Source organism: Papio anubis, chromosome 4 (assembly GCF_008728515.1).
Source record: "Papio anubis isolate 15944 chromosome 4, Panubis1.0, whole genome shotgun sequence".
NCBI classification, from domain to species: domain Eukaryota; kingdom Metazoa; phylum Chordata; class Mammalia; order Primates; family Cercopithecidae; genus Papio; species Papio anubis.
In genome coordinates, this window is record NC_044979.1 from 139,086,018 (window position 1) to 139,103,269 (window position 17,252).

The 17,252-nt window shown below is 53.0% G+C and overlaps 1 protein-coding gene, 1 long non-coding RNA gene and 1 pseudogene across 4 annotated transcripts in view; 1 reads left to right on the forward strand and 2 right to left on the reverse strand.

Annotated features, from left to right (window-relative positions):
- Positions 1–17,252, reverse strand: part of LOC101008980 (mucin-12) — a 60,704-nt gene that overhangs the window by 29,905 nt on the left and 13,547 nt on the right. Inside the window, exon 1 of one of the 3 annotated variants that reach the window (XM_031665531.1) lies at positions 7,132–7,225. The exons of the other annotated variants lie outside the window; for them this stretch is intronic. Within the exon in view, the coding sequence (XP_031521391.1) occupies positions 7,132–7,201 (70 nt within the window). The 5' untranslated portion in view covers positions 7,202–7,225. Of the gene's footprint in view, positions 1–7,131; positions 7,226–17,252 lie in introns of those variants that run through there. 3 annotated transcript variants of the gene reach the window in all.
- Positions 9,221–10,388, reverse strand: LOC116274555. Its single transcript, XR_004183308.1, has 4 exons — positions 10,016–10,388; positions 9,831–9,925; positions 9,619–9,671; positions 9,221–9,449 (listed from the first exon to the last, which is right to left on the reverse strand). It is a non-coding gene; the product is annotated as an uncharacterized LOC116274555 (long non-coding RNA).
- On the forward strand, positions 10,843–12,752 carry LOC116274554 (annotated as a pseudogene).

Sequence of the window (17,252 nt, forward strand, 5' to 3'; positions counted from 1 at the left end):
AGGTTGCAGTGAGGCAAGATCGCACCACTGCACTCCAGCCTGGGCAACAGAAAGACACTCTGTCTCAAAAAAAAAAAAAAAAGAGCTAGAAAAGGCAAGGAGAGATCTTCCCCTAGAGTGGCTGAAGGGAATGTGGCACTCATGATAACCTTGACTTCAAGCTTCTAGCCTCCACAACTGTAAGAGAATAAATTTATGTTGCTTGAAGCCACCAAGTAGTGTTTGTTAATTTGTTGTGGCAGACCTAGGGAAGGCATACACACAGGCATCCCCAATGACAGCAAGCGGCAAAGAATGGGGACCCTGGAGCTGGAGGGCTTAGGTTCAAATCCTGGCTCCTCCAACTGATGAATGGGTGGCATTGAGCAATTTCTTTTCTTTTCTTTCTTTCTTTCTTTCTTTCTTTTTTTTTTTTTTTTTTTTTTGAGATGGAGTCTTGGTCTGTCGCCCAGGCTGGGGCACAGTGTCACGATCTCGGCTCACTGCAACCTCTGCCTCCAGGGTTCAAGTGATTCTCCTGCCTCAGCCTCCTAAGTAACTGGGATTACAGGAACCTGCCACCATGCCCAGTTAATTTTTGTATTTTTCGTAGAGACGGGGTTTCACCATGTTGGCCAGGCTGGTCTCGAACTCCTGACCACACATGATCTGCCTGCCTTGGCCTCCTAAAGTGTTGGGATTACAGGTGTGAGACACCGTGTCCCACCGAGCAAATTATTTATCATCTCTGCACCTGTTTCCCCATGTATAAAAACCCAAAATCAGTAACACATCCTTCTTCTTAGAAATGTTGTGAAAGTTAAATGAGATAATATTTAGAAAAGTGTCCAGCACATAGCGAACCCTCAATGAATATCTGCAATTTTTAATACATATATTTTTTATTTTTAAAGAGGTAATGTCTTGCTCTGTCACCCAGGCTGGGGTGCAGTGGTGCGATCCTAGCTCACTGCAGCCTGGAATTGCTAGATTCATGAGATCCTCTCCCCTCAGCCTCCTGAGCAGCTAGGACTACAGAGACACACCACCACACCCAGCTAATCTTTTATTTAAAAATATTTTTGGCCAGGCTAGTCTTGAACTCCTGCCCCCAAGCAATCCTCCCACCTCAGTCTCCCAAAGTGCTGGGATTACAGGCAAGATTGAGCCACCATGCCTGGCCCATTTTTAATATTACTATGATACTCAGACTATCAGGTCTCTATTGACTTCTCCAACTGGGGTGTGGGGGTCTCTGGGCCTTCCCACACCCCAATGAGCTGTAGGTGACCCCAGCTCATCCCAGTGCCACCCAAGATTTGATCTTCTCCAGGGAATCTGATTACCCATATCCCAATTCTCTCCCTAGCTCCGTGTAAGTTCAGGTAATGCGGTTCTGAATTTGTCTAAGGCCTTTGAGCATCTGTTAATATAATACTTCCTTCCTGTACTACTTCTCAACCGCCACCAGACTCAAACGCTGCCTCTCCCTCTCCCCGTACCCTCATCAGCCCAGATGGAAGGCCCCCAGAGGTCCCCTCTGTGCCCCTCCAGCCCCGGGCCCCCTCTCGTAGCTCCAGCAGCAGACTGGGCTGTGGCCGTTTCTGCCCCAATCCCATCTCATTAACTCTACTATAAACTGTTTATTCACCCTGCCTCCTCCAGAGCACCTGCCCAGGCAGAGCCAGCCTTTGGTGTTTGCTGAATGAGTAAGTTTATTACTCTTTGTATAAAACAGCACTCCTTGTAATATTTTACATCACTTGAGTTTCAAAGGTTGCCCCTTTGTCTATTGTGAACCAATTTGTTCTCACCTCCACCACTCTCTTCCCAATTTTATAGATGTTAACCATTTCCACTCCCAGCTTCACCTTTCTAAGCTAAAGAGTGTTGACCCCTTCAGACCCCTGACCCTGCCCCTCCGGGGCAGACACTTGGTCCCTCTCCCCTAGCCCATCCCCACCCCAACCCTTACTAGGAACACTTTGGAACTTCATGTACAGAAAACAGGATACTGGTTCCAGTCATCATGTGGATCCCTGGCATTTTTCTGGCATTTTCTGGCTTTTGTGTCCTCTGCAGCAGTTGGAGAAGGTAGAGTTCTAGACTGTGTCCCTATTCCAGGAGCCCCAGGCCACCAAGACAGCTCCTCCCAGAAACCCCACGGTCACCCCACACTCAACAGGCCCAACTGGAGACCCTTGTCTTCCACCAAAGAGAGGCTCCTTCCTCCCGGTCAATACAGCCTCCTGGACCGTCCATCTGCTGTTCCAGGGTGGCTCTTGGTGCCTCTCGAGAGGCCTCTTTCAAATAAAGATGGTAGAAATATAAACCATAATATCAGAGATAAAGAGTTCTTTTCTGATTTTTAAATTTATTATTATTATTATTATTTGAGACAAAGTCTCTCTATGTTGCCCAGGCTGGAATGCAGTGGCACAATCACAGCTCACTGCAGCCTTGACCTCCTGGGCTCAAGCATTCTTATCTCAGCCTCCCAAGTAGCTGGGACTACAGGCGCACATCACCACACCCAGCTAATTTTTTTCTGGTATTTTTTGTAGAGACAGGGTCTCGCTATGTTGCCCAGGCTGGCCTCAAACTCCTGAGCTCAAGCAATCCTCCCACCTCAGCCTCCTAAAGTGCTGAGATTACAGGTGTGACCCACTGAACCTGGCCAAAGACTTCTTTTCAACAGGATGATCAGCAGATAAGACACAGTAGAGGAAAGAATTAGTGAAGATAAATCAATAAAAACTGAAAATAAGTCAGTTTTATCTTCCTTCAATTGATAAGTCAGTAAAAATTACCCAAACTGAAACACAGAAAGGGGTAGTAGGGATGTGTGCAGAACAGTATCCAAGAGCTGTAGTCCAGTATGGCATGGCCTAACATACGTCTCATTGTAGTCTCAGAAGGAGAAGAGAGAGAGAACAGGGCAGGAGAAATATTTGAAGACAATAATCACTAAGAATTTCCAAAAATAAATGAAGGGCCACAAACCACAGACATTGTAGTCAGAGTCAAATTCCTGAAAACCAAAGATAAAGAGAGAAAAGCTTTTTCTGAGACAGGGCCTCACTCTGTCACACAGGCTGAAGTGCAATGGTGCAATCACAGCTCACTGCAGTCTCGAATTCCTGGACTCAAGAGATCCTCTCCCCTCAGCCTCCCAAGTAGCTAAGACTATAGGCATGCACCACTATGACTGGCTATTTTTTTTTTTAAGAGATTGGGTCTCCCTGTGTTGCCCAAGCTAGTCTCGAAGTCCTGGGCTTAAGGGTTCCTCCTGCCTTGGCCTCCCAAAGTGCCAGGATTACAGGCATGAGCCACCACACCCAGCCTAATTTTTTTTTTTAAGAGATGGGGTGTCACTATGTTGCCCAGGCTGGGGCCTCCCAAAGCACTGGGATTATAGGCATGAACCACTGCACCCAGCTGATGAAGAGAAAATTCTGAAGGCAGCCTGTCTTAGTCTTCTTGGGCTGCCATAGCAAATACCATTGACTGGGTGGCTTAAACAATAGAAATTGGCCAGGTGTGGTGGCTCATGCCTGTAGTTCCTGCACTTTAGGAAGTTGAGGTGGGAGGATGGTTTGAGCCCAGGAGTTCAAGACCAGCCTGAGCAACAAAACAAGACCCCCATCGCTTAAAATAAAATTTAAAAAAAAAAGGAAAGAAAGATTTATTTCTCACAGTTCCGGACGCTGCAAAGTTCAAGACCAAGGTGCCAGCTGATTTAGTTCATAGTGAGCACTCACATTTTCCTACCTCAGCCTGTAGCAGGGGCTGGGGCAATGGCACTGGACCCATCCTAGAAGCCCTCCCCTAAGACCCAGGCTTCCAGGACAGCTCCACTCAGAAACTTCACCATCACCCCAAACTCCACAGCCCCAACTGGAGACCTTTGTCATCCAGCAAAAAAAGGCTCCTCTCCCAGTTAACACAGCCTCCTAGACTATCTGTCTCAGTGTCCTCCAGCCAACCATCAAGTGGAGCCCCCATTTCCAGGGGAGTTGGGTTCCCAGCTGGGCCTTCATATCCTCCTCCCAGGATGGCTTTGGGTGCCTCTCGATGGCCTCTCTGATGCTGGTCTGCCCTACAGAGGCATCCCCAGCCCTACTTAGTCCCAGAGGTTCCTGTGATGTCTAAACATCTCAGCTTGGTCTTAGTGCTCCTGTCATCCACAAATGCACCAGCACCACCACACTCTCCCCAGCAAACATCACGCTTGATCCAGCACATGCCCCCTCGTCTTTCAGGGCATTCCTACGCTGTAGCTCCCCTGCAGAGCTGTGGAAATGATTTTTCTACTTTCTCAGAGTGCTCTTCCCTCAGTCGACTGCTTCTCCAAAACCTCACCAGTCCAGAGTGTGCCCGGGAGTACCCAGAAGAGGGTGCAGAGAGTAGGAAGAAAAGTTACAGATGCTGGGCCAGGTGCAGCAGCCCACACCTGTCATCCCAGCACTTTGGGAGTTCGGGGCGGGCAGATCACTGGAGGCCAGGAGCTCAAGACCAGTCTGGCCAACATGGTGAAGCCCTGTCTCTACCAAACACACACAAAAAAATTAGCTGGGCTTGTTGGCAGACACCTGTAGTCCCAGCTACTCCAGAGGCTGAGGCAGGAGAATCTCTTGAACCCTTGAGACAGAGGCTGCAGTTAGCCGAGATTGTGTCACTGCACTCCAGCCTGGGTGACAGAGGAGATTGTCAAAAAAAAAAAAAAAAAAAAAACTACAGATGCCACTGGTAGTCTCTGATCTGACATCTGAACTGCTTGCCAAGGACCCAGAATCCATTCCTAGAGCACGGGATGGTTTGCAGAGAACTGGGTTCCTCTAGAGGGGAAGAGGGGCGCTAGTGGAGAGAACTGGGATCCTCTAGGGGAGGAGAGGCGCAGGGCGCAAATCCACTGTAAAGTGGTCGCCGTGTTCATTATTTGATATGTGGCCCCAGGCAAATCACTCATCCTCTCTCTGAGCCTCCATATCCTCATCTACCCTGACTTCCTTACACAGATCTCCTCATGAGAATCATACGAGCTACCTGCTGGGAAATGGCTTTGTGAACAGCAAAAGCCTCTGCAAGAGGAGGGCAGGGGTCTCTGCCTCCATCTCTGTATCTAATCAGACCTTCCGGAGCCCTCCAGAGTGGTCCTACTTGCGTGGCCTCACTCCCTCCTGCTTTCTGCACTGGCCATAGATAGATGGTTTTTTCTGACTGTTTTACACACGAAGGGATTCACCTGTGTTATCTTTGCCACACAATTATAAGCACCTGAGGGACAGGGACTTTTGGTTCCTTGGGGGTTGTCTCTAACACTCAGCTGGGTACACCGAGGCAATGCCACCTGCTGACTCCTGGCGCCTTCATCATCGCTGCCATCACCTCCATCACCCTCTCATTGAATAATCTGACCAGAGAAATCGCAGGATCAGTCAGGCCAGGCCTGGGAAGCAGAGATGGAAAGGACCCCTCCTAAGATCCATCCCAGCCCACAGCTTCCCACTCCTGTATATTACCTTAAAGGGAATCTATGTGTTATTAACAAACTCTCATAATGTCCCCAAATCCACAGAGTTCATCACTTCAGCCCTTGAAACTCTCCCATCAGCTCCTCCTCTTCTGTACCTCTCTCCCAACATGTCCTGGGAGGGTAAAGGAGCAATCATCTATCAAGGCTTGGCGGACAGAGGCAGCCTCGGAGGGCCTGAGTCACTGGCTAGGAGGATGGTGGAACTTCCCTGGTAGGTTACTTCGAAGGTGTCCTGCAGGGCTACAGAGACCCCCACCCCAGCTCCCCTGCCCCCTCACCACCCCTTCTGCCCACCCCACAGCCTTCAACTCAAGGTCTCCCTCTGCCGCCTCTCCTCATCCTTGTCCACCCCTGCCAGGAAGGAATCAGAAAGTCTGTTCTGTATGAGAGAAATTATCGGGTAACCAGTCATCTCTCACACACAGCCACGACCAGGCTGAGCAAGGATCCCCAAGCCTCTGTCTCCTCCCGCAGCCCCTCAGCCACTTTGTTGCTGTTGTTGTTGTTTGTTTGAGAGAGTCTCGCTCTGTCGCCAGGCTGGAGTGCAGTGGTGTGATCTCGGCTCACTGCAACCTCCACCTCCCGCGTTCAAGTGATTCTCCTGCCTCAGCTTCCCGAGTAGCTGGGACTACAGGCGTGTGCCACCACACCCAGCTGATTTTTATATTTTTGGTAGAGTTGGGGTTTCACCATGTTGGCCAGGATGGTCTCAATTTCCTGACCTCGTGATGCGCCTGTCTCAGCATCCCAAAGTGCTGGCATTGCAGGTGTGAGCCACCGCAACTGGCAGCCATTTTTATTTTCACTTTCTTTCTTTCTTTTCTTTTCTTTTTTTTTTTTGACAGTGTTTCACTCTTAAACACTGGAGTGCAGTGGCACAATCTTGCCTCACTGCAAACTCCACCTCCCAAGTTCCAGTGATTCTCCTGCCTCAGCCTCCCAAGTAGCTGGGATTACAGGTGCGATCCACCATGCCTGGTTAATTTTTATATTTTTAATGGAGACGGGGTTTCACCATGTTAGCCATGCTGGACTCAAACTCCCAACCTCAGGTGATCCACCCACCTGTACCTCCCAAAGTGCTGGGATTACAGGCATGAGCCACCACACCTGGCCCCATCAGCCATTTCTAACTGGAGGGGATTCCCCGGGTGCACCTGAGGCTGCTCCAAGTCAAGAGAGGACACTGTCAGACAGCCCTCTGGATTCCCTCTCTCCTGACCAGGGCTGGCAGCATGTGCAGTGCCCCTGTGAGGCTTGGAAAGACCCATTCCTCCAGCAGATAAAGCCCCCAGGAGGAGGGTGGGCAGAGCCCACTGTCTGTGACAAAACCCCCTCATCCTCCTGGGGGGAGTCTGGAGAGCAGAAGCTGTGGATTTCAGCCACCCCACGGCCAGGGGCTGTGTGCAGACCATCCCCTGCACACCACAGGCACCCACAGGTCTCCACAGTGACCCCTTCAGCACCCCCAAGGCAAGATGAGGTCACAGCCCTGTGGCAGCCCCTTGCCATGCAAAGGGGAGGAGGCCACCTGCAGTCCTGCTGCCTGAGGCAGGGGCGTGTACTATGACCACCCAGGAGCACTGGACCCGGAGCATCAGCCCAGGGGCACTCACCCTGTGTCAATGTAGCAGTAAAGGACGCAGAGAGCCAGAGAGCCAGCGTCGGAATCCAGATCACCAGCATTTCCCAGGGAACGGGCCCCTGGCTGCCCGCCTTCCCCCGTCAAGAGGGACCAAGAAATGAAAGCCTCCCAGGAAGGGATCAGCTATAAAAAGGACCCCAGAGACCTTTGCCTTGAAGAAGAGCAGTGCCTGTCCCAGGGTAGAGGTGAGGTGATGGCGTTGAGCAGGTAGCACGTGGTGACCACGGGGAGTTAAACGAAGGGCAGCCTGTCCACCCTCCTCCCTCATAAGTCCTGGAGAAGTCACTGTGCTGAGCCAGGGTCCCTCTCTCTCAGCGGAAGTCACAGGCACTGTGGGTGGGGCAGTGCAGGAGGGAGGGATGGAAGCTAGAGGTGTGAGCACACCACGGGTGACAAGAGGTGGGGGCCAAGAAGCACCAGGGAGCGGGTGGCCATAGAGGGAGAAGTTCAGAACCATGGAAGGGGCAGCTGGCAACAGGCCAGACCAAGTGAAAGACCCTCCACTCCCACCCCCGAGAAGCCCCTCTCTCTTCCAGCAATCCCTCCCCATTCCCCACCTCGACATGGTCCTTTCCAAATGTCCAGGGCTTTCCCTGGGGTCCCCAGCTTCCAACCCTTCTCCTGGGCGGGGTGCCCACTCACACCTGAGACTTTATGGTCCTGGTCTCCACCCCTGGCCAGACACAGAGGTGACGAAAGGCCATGGCCCGTCCCTGCCCAGGGCAAACATCACAGGGGCCTCTCCCAAGCCCGCACCCAAAGACCCAAGGGGACATGTTATTTCTGAACACCCTCGACTCCTCAGGCAGGCCTGACTGCCTGCAACAGCAGGAACAGAAGGGCCCTGTGCCAGCACAGACAGGCTCTGCTGTGTGCGTTTGCTATCAGGGTTTGGGAGCCTTTGAGAATCCAAGATCTTTGGGGAGGCCCAGCACCCATCCTTGTAAAGTGACTGGACCAGGCAGCCCCTAGCCCCTGGACCACCCAGCTCCTGAACCAGCATCCAGCGGTCTAATTGCTCCTAAGCCCCCAGTGTCCAAGGTCAGGGCAGTGGTAGGGGTGAGGGAGAGCACAGATGACAAAGCCCAGGGGCTCCTGCCCAGTCACTCCCCAACAAATGGGTTCCCCCAACCTCTGTGTTTTCTATGAGGAATGTGGCCTCTAGGGCTGCCCACAGACCCCCTCAGCTTCCTCCCTGGAAGACATGGGTGCTCAGGATCCTTCTACAGCAGCGCCGCCTCTGGAAATCCCTGGTTCTCCAATCAGGTGGAAGCACTGCGGGGTGAAAGGGGGCAGAGAGAACAACATATTGTGTTCTATGGAACAGATGCCGACCGGTCAGAAACCGATGCTGACCAAAGGAGATTAAGGATTTCAGGAGTCAGGGGTCCGCAGGAATCGAGTGAACATGAAAGGGATAAGGTTCAAACGGTGGAGTAAGTGAGAAGGAGGGAGATTGAAGTGGAGGGACGAGGGGCTGCAGCAGGGACTGAGGAGTCATGCAGGGCTCAGGGTGAAGGGTGGGGTAGGGGGTGGAAACGGGTCAGGGTATTCAAGGCAAAATTTCGGTCAGTTGACTCAGAAGGGGAGAAAGATGGAATAAAGGGAATAAAGAAGAGATGGGCAGGGTGTCGGGGAACAACAGCTGAGGTGCACCACAGAATAGGGACCAGGATGAGGGAGGATTAGGGCTGGGGACTGGGGTGGGATCGCGGAACGGTGTCAGAACATCAAGGAATAAAGAACAAAGGCAACAAGGGAGTTCAGGAGAAAGGACAGAGGAGATGGGATGGAATACAGGCTGCAGGTTCAAAGTAAAGAAACAGGCAGTAAGGGTGAAGCGGAACGGGGCGAGGAACCAGAAGCGGTTTCAAGGGTCGGGAGGATCGAAGAATAACAAAGGGCAAACAGGTAAAATAGGACCAGGTGACCCGAAGTCCATATGGTTTACACAACAATGGTGTGAGATATCACACAGAGATGTTATACCCATTTTGCAGGTGAAACTGGGCTCCTTACTGACTTGCCCAAGGTTCCGCGGTGGAAGAAACCTGCCTGAACTGCGTCTCTGATGGGTTCAGCCAATTTGGAAAGACAAGGATGGGATTTGGGGGAACAGTTTCATTTTGCCCAAGAACAGCAGGAGCCTGGGCTGTCCACATCCTGGGGCCACCACTTGAAATGGACGCAGTGCAGAGCCTTGTGTCCCGGGCAGGGCAGAGGCGATGGTGACGGGGCCCGCAGGGCTCACACTGAGGACGAGGTCATCTCAGGTCTCTTGGTGTGCACCTGTCACAGAGTCACAGTGAGGGAAGGGAAGGCGGATCCACTGGTTTGGGCTGACAGGGAAGTCACTGCTGATCCGAGCCCAGCCCCCTCCTTGCCCTCTGGGGTCGCGGAGGGAATCTGAAATGGAGGCTGGGAGAGTTCCTTGGGGTCCCCCACTTTAGCCCCTCACCTTCATAGTGGTGTCCACGTTCTCCAAGGCCACATAGAAATTTTTATCCTTGTCTAGAGAGAGACAGAGAAGAGGGGAGAAAGAGAAGGGGAGAGGGAGGGGACGGAAGAGAGAGGGGGATGGAGTAAATGCGAGGAAGGCAGGAAGGGCGTCTGTCCTCGCAGTGTTGCCCAGGAAAGCCCCTGCCTGCTTCCCCAGGAGGTGGGACTCACCTGGGTTTTCGTCGTCCTGGAAACCCCAGTTTGAAAAAGTGCCCACGACTTCCTCATCCCAGGTCTCGAACCATTTCCTGTCCTGGTCCCAGGACCTAGGTGGGGCCGCCGCGGTCAGACATAGCGGGCCCGCCTGGGGTCCCTTGGCCGCCCTCACCCCCCGGCCCCGCCCTCTGAGCGCTCACCGGTCTAGGCGCTGACCGCCCCACCATCCAGAGCGAACCGCCCAGAAGCCCAGCGCCAGCAGCAGCAGCACCACCAGCGCGGCGCCCGCCGTCAGGCCCCCGACCAGCGCCCTCCAGTGGATGGCCACCTCGCAGTGCGGGCCGGAGAACCAGTGCGTGTCCGTGGAGTAGCAGCTGCGGGAGATCGCAGGGTCAGACCCTCTTCACCTCTGGACTCGGGGTCCACGCGTGCACCTGGGCCCCACGGGGGCGGGCGAGGGGACGGGGTCCCAGCCTAGGGCAGCGGGGGGTTCCACCCTATGGCAAGCGGGGGAGTTCCACCCTAGACAAGGGGCCAGGAATCCACCCTAGAACGAGGGGGCGGGGCTCTACCCTAGGTAACGGGGCGGGATTCCACCCTAGATCAAGCGGGCAGGGCTCCACCCTGGAAGGAGGGGGCGGGGTTCAACCCTAGAACGAGGGGGACGGGGCCCCACCCTAGAATGAGTGGTCCCAGAACGAGGGGACTGGACTCAACTCCATTAGGGGGACGGGGCTCCACCTTAGGGCAAGGGAGCAGAGCTCCAGGGCAAGGCTCCACCGTAGGGCAAGGGGAATGGGCTTGGAGCCGGACTCTGGGGACAAGGCTCCACCACAGGGCCTGGGGGCGGACCCGGGGCGGAGCATGGGGCGGGGCTTCATCTTAGAGTGCGAGGGCGGGGCTCGGCTGATGCTGATGGTCAGCGGTGCCTTACCGACAGGTGGGACCGCTCCTCTCCAGAACGCACTGGCCCTGACGTGACAATTGGTGACACAGCGGAGCCTGGTGGCCTCCACCAAGGGGAAGTACAACTCCTCATAGCCCGCGGGAGCGGCGCGGCGGCAGATGGCTAGGGGGTTGGGGAGGGGGTTGCACAGAGACAAGGACCTCATCCATTCTATTCAGGGGCCTGATAATGGTGCCTCTGAAAATGCGGGAGGAGGATTCCATTTCCGAGGTGGGATTCCGTGGGGTAGACCCTGGGATTCGATGAGGGGAGTCCAGCACCACCACCCTCACCCTCTCCTCGTGGCCCCTGCTGTCCTCAGGTGGAAGCCACTAATCAGCGCCAGGAAGGGCCGCCCTGGGCCATATCGCTTGCCTCCCCCAAAGGTCTCTCCCTGCCCCCGACTTCAATGGGCAAATGTCCCTGGTGGCTGGGATCAGAGCCACGGGAGAGCGACCACTCAACCCTTTACCCCACCCTCACCTTTCGGGGTCAGCTCTGTCCTGCTGTTGTTGTTCACCTTGATGGAGTCAGGCTTAAAACACAGGGCTGTGGGAACACAGGCACAGATGGAATGGGAGGGGGAGGTCAAGGGGTTAAGGTCAAGGGGTTAGGACCAGGAAGCAGGAGAGGCACAGGGAGGGCACTGAGGGCTGTCTCTGTCTGGGGGAGTGTGGAGGGGCCACAAGAGAAGACTCCTGTTCCCTCCCTCATCTCCCCTGAATAATCTGAGGTCTTCAGCTATCCGGGAAATGCAGAGCATGACCATCAGGGGTTCTCTTGCCCAGTACCCAGGTCCTGGGGAGACCCTCCCTAGCCCCACCCTTGATGACGTTGTGTGTGGACTCATTCCCCTTCTCCCAACCTGCCAGAGGTACCATAGGGTTGGCACCCGAGCCCAGAGGGCCCCTGGCCCAGCTGGAGTGGGCTGGGGTGGCGACTCAGGCCCTGGCCCCTCCCTCCAGCCGGGGCTCACTCTGGGAGTCCTGGCAGCTGTCCGCATCCTGGCTGGCATTCTGCAGCGCCTCCTTCAGCGTCGTCTGCGCCTGCTCGTACTGGCTTTCCAGCTGGGTGCTGAAGGGCAGCTCCAGCAGGACCAGGTAGTCCACCACGATGCTGCCATTCCTGAGGGGTCCACGGCCTTAGAGAGTGCCCCAGCCAGGGGCACATGGGTCCTTGGAGGAGCACTCCAGAAGCAACCCAAAGTGCACCAGAAGCGGGAAAGGGGGCAGAGGTCCTGAGTCAGGATGCCACATGCATCCTTTTTAGAAGGGGCTGCCAGCATTCCTGACTTGGTCCGCCTGGGAAGGCAGGACAAGGAATAATTGACATGATTGACTTCCTGTCTCTGTGTGTTTTATAGAGACAAAGTCTGGCTCTGTCACCCAGGCTAGAGTGCAGTGGTATAATTATAGCTCACTGCAGCCTCCAATTCCTGGGCTAAAGTGATCCTTACTCCTCAGCCTCCCAAGTATCTGGGACTACAGGTGTGCACTACCACACCAGGCTAATCATTTTACTATTATTATTATTACTATTTTTATTATTGTAGAGCTGGGTTCTCACTATGTTGCCCAGGCTAGTCTTGAACTGGTTTTATGTGATCCACCCGCCTAGCCCTCCCAACGTGCTAAGATTGCAAGTGTGAGCCACCACATCTGGCCTGACGTTCTCCTTGTGTTGCATCAAGCCATCATCCACTGGCTCCCCTGGATGCTCTCTCCCTCTCTCCCTCTCTCTCTTTCTCTCTCTCTAATGCTGACCCACCCAGTAGAGCAGGGGCCAGCCAGAGGGCGAAGAAGTCACTGATCCAGGCACCACCTTCCCACATGTCCCTGCAACTTCTCTCCTTCCAGTGTGCTGAGGAAGAGAGGTGCCATCTCTCCTCCAGAGAAATGGCCCCAGAAAACAATCTCAAAAAATACCCCAGGGAGTGATTCCTTATGTAGCCCCTCCACCCCTCTCTTTATAAAATCTGATGATTACAAAAGAAAAGAATGGGTTTTTTCTGTGCACACATTCCCCCCCACCCAACACCGCCTCTGCATCTCCAGATGGGTCCCTACCTCAGGGACAGGATCTCCACACCCTTGAAGGTGAAGCCCCGCATGCCTGCAAAAATCTTCTGCATCTGAAACACCAAGGATCCCTGGGCTCACATCAAAACCTGCAGACCTGAGGGCACCCAGATGCCCAATCCCAGCTCCAGGGGAGCACCCTTCAATTCCCCTCCCCGGCTGGGAGCCATGGCTCACGCCTGTAATCCCAGCACTTTGGGAAGACAAGGTGGGTGGATCACAAGGTCAGGAGTTCGAGACCTGTCTGGCCAACATAGTGAAACCCCATCTCTACTTAAAATACAAAACATTAGCCGGGTGTGGTGGTGTGCACCTGTAATTCCAGCTATTCAGGAGGCTGAGGCAGGAGAATCACGTGAACCCAGGAGGGGGAGGTTGCAGTGAGCCAAGATCATGCCACTGCACTCCAGCCAGGACAATAGTGTGAGACTCCATCTCAAAAAAAAAAAAAAAAAAAAAATTCCCCTCTCCTTGCCCTTTACCTGATTCCAGAAGGTCTTGTTGAAATCCCTGTAGGCCTGAGAAGTGTTGTCATTGAGGTCCGGCGAGAACTCCTGATCGACAGACACTTCCATGCCCACCTCAGTCTCCACTACATCTGCACACAGCAAGCATGTCCCCAGTCACTTCTCCATCGGCTTCCGTCTGAAGCCACCAACACCACCCCCTCCCCAACCCACAGGCTCCCCCTGCTGCTCCTCTCCAAGATCCCTGAGGACTGATGCCCACAGGCAGGAACAGATGTAGGAATTCCAGGATGCATTGTGCCTCGGAAGGCTGAGGCAGTAGAATCACTTGAACCCAGGAGGCGGAGGTTGTAGTGAGCCGAGATCGCGTCACTGCACTACAGCCTGGGCCACAGAGCGAGACTCCGTCTCTAGAAAATGAAAAACAAAGAGAGAGAGAGAGAGAAAGACAGAGAGAGAGAAAGAAAGGGAGAAAGCATTGTGTGAAGATGAGAGAAAGAAGGAGAGAAAGAAAGGAAAGAAAGAAAGGAAAGAAGGAAGGAAGGAAAGATAAAGAAAGAAGAAAGAAAGAAAAGAAAGAAAGGGAGGGAGGGAAGGAATGAAGGAAGGAAGGAGAAAGAAGAAAGAAAGAAAGAAAGAAGGAAGAAAGAAAGAAAGAAAGAGAAAGAAAGAAAAAGGGAGGGAGGGAAGGAAGGAAGGAAAGAAAGAAAGAGAGAAAGAAAGAAAGAAAGAAAGAAAGAAAGAAAGAAAGAAAGAGAAAGAAAGAAAGGAGGGAGGGAAGGGAAGGAAGGAAAGAAAGAAAGAGAGGCAGCAACAAAGAAAGAAAAGAAAGAAAAAGCACACAAGAAAGAAAAGAAAAGAAAAGAAAAGAGAGAGACAGAAAGGAAGGAAGGAACGTGTGGAGATGAGGGAAAGCAGGCAGGAAGACAGCGGTCAGCCTGTGGTCCCTCCTGGCTGCCCGCATGGTGGGCGGGGATCCATGTCCAAATCCCCAGAACTGTGAGTATGCTACACTATATGGCAAGGGAGGATGAAGGGTGCAGATTGAATTCCATTGCTAATCAGCCTAACTTTTTTTTTATTGTTGAGATAGGGTCTCATTCTGTCATCTAGGCTGGAGTGCAATGGTGGGATCGTAGCTCACTGCAACCTTGATTTCCCAGGCTCAAGTAATCCTCCCACCTCAGCCTCCCAAGTTACTGGGACCACAGGCATGAGCCACCATTCCCAGGTAATTTTTTAAAATTTTTTGTAGAGGTGGGGTTCTCGCTGTGTTGCCCAGGATGGTCATGAACTCCTGGCCTCAACCGATCTTCCCTCCTCAGCCTTCCAAACTGCAGGGATTATAAGACAATCAGCTGATTTTTGTTTTCCTTTGAGACAGAGTTTCACTCTCCCTCTGTCATCCAGGCTAGTGTGCAGTGGCTAAATCTCAGCTCACTGCAACATCCACATCCTGGATTCAAGCAACTCTCCTGCCTCAGCCTCCTGAGTAGTGAGGATTACAGGCACCTGCCACCATGCCCAACTAATTTTTGTATTTATAATAGAGACAGTTTCACCATGTTGGCCAGGCTGCTCTCGAAATCCTGACCTCAGGTGAGGATTCCTCCTGCCTCTGGCCTCCCCAAAGTGCTGATTACAGGTGTGAGCCACCACGCCCAGCCTCCAATCCGCCAGCTGATCTTAGAGAAAATTAATATAGACTCATTTGGGGAGGGAGGCAAAGTCACTACAAGAGTCCTTAACAGTGGAAGAAGCAATAGAGGAGGCCAGAGTTCATCAGAGGGAGACGAGGCTGGCAGAAAGACACAGAGGCAGCCCTTGCTGGCTTGAACATTTATTTTCAGGCCCTGGCATACATAATGTTGGAGGCTCCAGAAGCTGCAAAGGGCAAAAAGATGTATTCTTTCCTGGAACCTCTGGAAGACAACACAGCCCTGGTGGTGCCCTTTGATTCTGAGCCCAGTGACACCTACATCAGATTTCTAATCTGCTAGAATCAGGTCAGAGGCGTCAAAAGGTTCCAGCAGCCAGGTTTCAGGCTCTGGTAGGGCAGCAGTTGGAAACTGATACAGCCTCCCAAGCAGCCCAAATCAGGAGATGACTCCCAGGAGGGGAGTGTGGGTCCCCGTCGCTCCTAAGGGGTGGAGGGATGGAGAGGAGCATGACATGGGGCAGGAGGCAATTGCATGAGCTGCTATGTGGAGGTTAACTCAGATAAAACCTGCCTCCAGGCCCTACAGAGGGTAAGTCTGGGGAGGAGCCTGGGACAGCCTCTGGGAGAAGCAGCCAGCCTATGACTCACCTAGATCCACCTGTTCCATATGTCCCCACAAACCCGGAACTATAGGAAGGTGCTGGGGCACTGGCACTTGAGGTGGCTATCCCACAGACCCCAGGTTGGCGCAGCTGGTCTGGAACTGATAGCGTCCCCAGAGAACTCCCTCGGATCGCAAGCACATTCGGCCTCTGTTCCCAGGCGCCACTACTGTCACAGGTGCCTGGGAACATAAGAAATAAGGGAAGTTCAGGATAAAGCCCTGATCTCGGTGATATAGAAATTTTGCAGGGAAGGAAGGAGGGAACAGAGGCAGAAGGTCCAACCTGGCAGTGTGGTGGTCAATGCTGGATCGTGTGGTCAGTCTGAGAAGTGGTGGGAGCTGTCCTGGCGCGATGTAAGGCGGGTGGCAGGAGTCTGCAGGGGGCCACTAAAATCCTGGAAGTCCCGGGTGGGTGGATGGGGAGGAGGTGCTGACTTGCTTGAAGTCCTCAGGATGGTCGGAAGGCTACTGCTTGGTTTCGTGGTGAGTGGGATGGTAGAGACGCCAGGAAGATGTGGGGGGGTCACAAAGCTGGTGCTCAGCCAGGTCTCACTGGTGGGCATTTCAGTACTTGTGAAAACTGTGTTTGTGGGTACAGTCCCAGTGCCAGTGGAACTGGAAGCATTCGTTGTGATGCTGGACTCACTTTCTGGCGTCATGGAAGAAGTGTCCATATATGTAGCAAGGGTAGTTTGCATACTGATGGAGCTAGGACAGGTGACCATTTCAGTAGTAAAGGGAAGCACTGTTAATGGGGTGGGGGGAGGAGAAGTAGCTTCAGTGCTGGAATCCATTTCAACACACGGATCAGTGGGAGAGGCAGGGACTATGGTAATTGTTATAGTTTCTGGACAGGGTGTGGTGGAGGGAAGGGAAATATAAGAAAAGGGGGTTATTTCAGTGAGAGCTGTGGTCAGAGAGGAGCTGGTTGGAGAAGTGCTGGTGGTTGCAGAGGAAGAGAGAGTAGGAAAGGCTGTGATAGAAGAGGAGCCCACATTTTCTGTACTGAAAGTGTATGCTGAAGAAGGAACAGAATGAGTGGTGGTATAGAACAGTGGAGTTATGCTGGTAGAAGACAGAGAAGAGGACATGATGATAGTGGGTGTTGAGGACCAGATGATGGTACTAAAAGAAGTCAAGATTGCATTTGTAGATGTACTTCCCCTAGTGAAAGATTCTGTAGTGAACTCACTTGTAGATGTGAGTGAAGTTTGCAATGAGGGAGTAGAAGCACTTGTTTGAAGGGTGGAGGAACGTGTGCTAGGAATGGGAACCTGTGATGTTGACATGATCGTGCTCAAGGCTGTTGATGGAGTGAGAGTGTGAAGAGTGGACGTGAAGGAGTCTGTACTTCCAAAGGTGACAGTAGTAGGTACAGGAAATGTTTGGGTCCTGGTAGCAGATGTCAGTACAGGAGCGGTCTGTGTTGGGGTTTCAGGTGTAACAACAATACTTGTGCTAAAGGAAGTGATTGGGGTGTTCTCAGTACTTCTGAGGGTCGTTCTCACAGTGGACATGGTGGGAGAGGTTGTGCCCACAAGGGATGATGTTTCTGTGCTTTGGATGGAGGGAGAAGATGAAATGATGTGTGTTGGGGTTGGTAACCTACTGATATCAGTGGG